At 38.8% G+C, this 2080-nt stretch overlaps 1 protein-coding gene across 4 annotated transcripts in view; it reads right to left on the bottom strand.

Moving 5' to 3' along the window:
* Sec23b (SEC23 homolog B, COPII coat complex component) overlaps window positions 1-2080 on the bottom strand; it is a 37199-nt gene that overhangs the window by 30863 nt on the left and 4256 nt on the right. For all 4 annotated transcript variants that reach the window (XM_031372116.1, XM_031372118.1, XM_031372117.1 and 1 more), the window contains exon 3: window positions 345-402. In XM_031372116.1, the coding sequence (XP_031227976.1) occupies window positions 345-402 (58 nt within the window). The remainder of the gene's footprint in view (window positions 1-344; window positions 403-2080) is intronic.

Raw genomic sequence — 2080 nt, 5'->3', positions numbered from 1 at the left:
GGATTTCTCCGTATATCCCTGCCTGTCCTGGAACTCACTCTGTAGACCAGGCTGGCCTCGAACTCAGAAATCCGGCTGCCTCAGCCTCTCAAGTGCTGTGATTAAAGGCATGCGCCACCACTGCCCAGCAGATCTACTTTCTTTAGGTACCATATTCACTTCCTATCGAAACCTTACAGAAAGGACAATACTATGTCTTCTACTATTCAACATCAATGTGCCCCACAAAAGCTATGGCATGAAAGCATAAAAGACTGCTAACTATGTAGATGGAAATTTAAATTCACGTAATCTTTCCCAGAGAGAGCAGTCAACAAAAACAAATATAATTTTAAATTACATACCTGATTTCTTTGAAAACAGAAATTGCAGGCCCAAAGTTTTGCTCGGTAATCCACCTGACTGCAAGATAGATAAATAAGTATTATAAACAGATATCATATGTATTTTCAAACTAGAAAGCAAGCAAATGTGGATGTAAAGTTCCATAAATTAAATAGGCCTGTGTTTCTGAGTGTGCATATACAGAAGGATTCGTGGAACTGCACTGCAAGGAAAACTATCAAGAGGTTCCTGCAAATATTTGCACTTAGTAAATTCTGTTTTGTCTTTTCCAATTCCAAGATCCTGTTTTTTTTTTTTTTTTTTTTTTTTTTTTTTGGTTTTTTTCGAGACAGGGTTTCTCTGTATAGCCCTGGCTGTCCTGGAACCAAGATCCTGTTTTAAAATTTCTTCACTCATATAAGCTATTTCCTTCTGCCTTCTATTTTAACCTGGTCCGTCATGATTTATCCAATATTTTTATTGTTCAATAATGTAAAATCCTTTTAAAAAGGTGTTAGTTTTATCTTACATGTATATACATTTTGCCTATATGTATATACATGCCTAGGAGAGGTCAGAGGAGGGCAAAGACTCACCTAGCTCTGGAGTTATGAAAGGTTGGGCTAACACAGAGGTGCTGGGAACATGACCCAGGGACTCGGCTAGAACAAGTACTCTTAACCACTGAGCCACCAATTTCCAGCCCCCATGTCAAACCTCTAAATTTCAATAATGAAAGCCCATTTCACATTTGGGCCATTGATAAACATGGTAGAAATGGCTCAAGATAAAGCATCTATTGCCTCCTCTCCCTTTCTGTACCTAGGATGTTAACAGTCGAAAGCTATCATTTTACAAGCAGAGTTGAGACACTGCTAACATGGGCTTGATAAATAAAAGCAAATGGAAATAAAGGAAAAATGCTCCAACATACAAAAATGTCAACACTCTCAACTTGCTTCAAAATTCCTTCAGCAGTGCATGGTAGGGCAGTCTTATATCCTCCCTAATTATGTGGCATAGACAATCTATCTCAAAAAATAATGGATAAAATTCTTTCCAATAGAGTCCAAATATACGAACAGAGTCTCAGATAAAATTGTTGAGAGCGAAAATTTCTTCCACCAACGCTAGAAAGATGTCTCCGTGGCTAACAGCACTTGCTGTTCTTCCAGAGGAACAAAGTTTGGTTCTCAGCATCCATACCAGGCAGCCCACAGCACCTGACACTTTAGCGCCAAGAAGTTCTACTACTCCTTCTTCTGCCTCCACAGGCACCCACATACAAATGGCATACACATATGCATGTGTACTTGTGCAAGCACATATGTACACATACATACACACACACAAATAATCTTTACCAAAAAAAACAAACCAAAACAAAAAGCAAAAAAAAATTCTTCTAGACATACTATATCATCATTAAGGTACATACAAAGAGAGAGCACAGTTTTTGGATCTTTTTAATGCTTCAAAGGATACCCCTTTAAGTCCACTATCAATCCAGAAGCAAACTGATACTCTGAGGGGGGAAAAGGAAGGAGGAAAGAAAGGGAAAGGATGAAAGGAGGGACAACTCCAAACTCCTCCTTTCTCTCCTCCCCTTGTTCATATAAATTTCCAATTTTCTTCCAGGCATGACTTTAATCCCAGTACTTTGGAGGCAGAAGCAGTAGGATTCTATGAGCTAGAGGCCAGTTGGGTCTCCATAGTAAGTTCTAGGATAGCTACGCTACATGCCTAAAAAAAAAAA

The sequence above is a fragment of the Mastomys coucha genome, unplaced genomic scaffold (genome assembly GCF_008632895.1).
Source record: "Mastomys coucha isolate ucsf_1 unplaced genomic scaffold, UCSF_Mcou_1 pScaffold15, whole genome shotgun sequence".
Lineage (NCBI taxonomy): Eukaryota > Metazoa > Chordata > Mammalia > Rodentia > Muridae > Mastomys > Mastomys coucha.
This window is presented reverse-complemented; position numbering and strand designations above follow the sequence as displayed.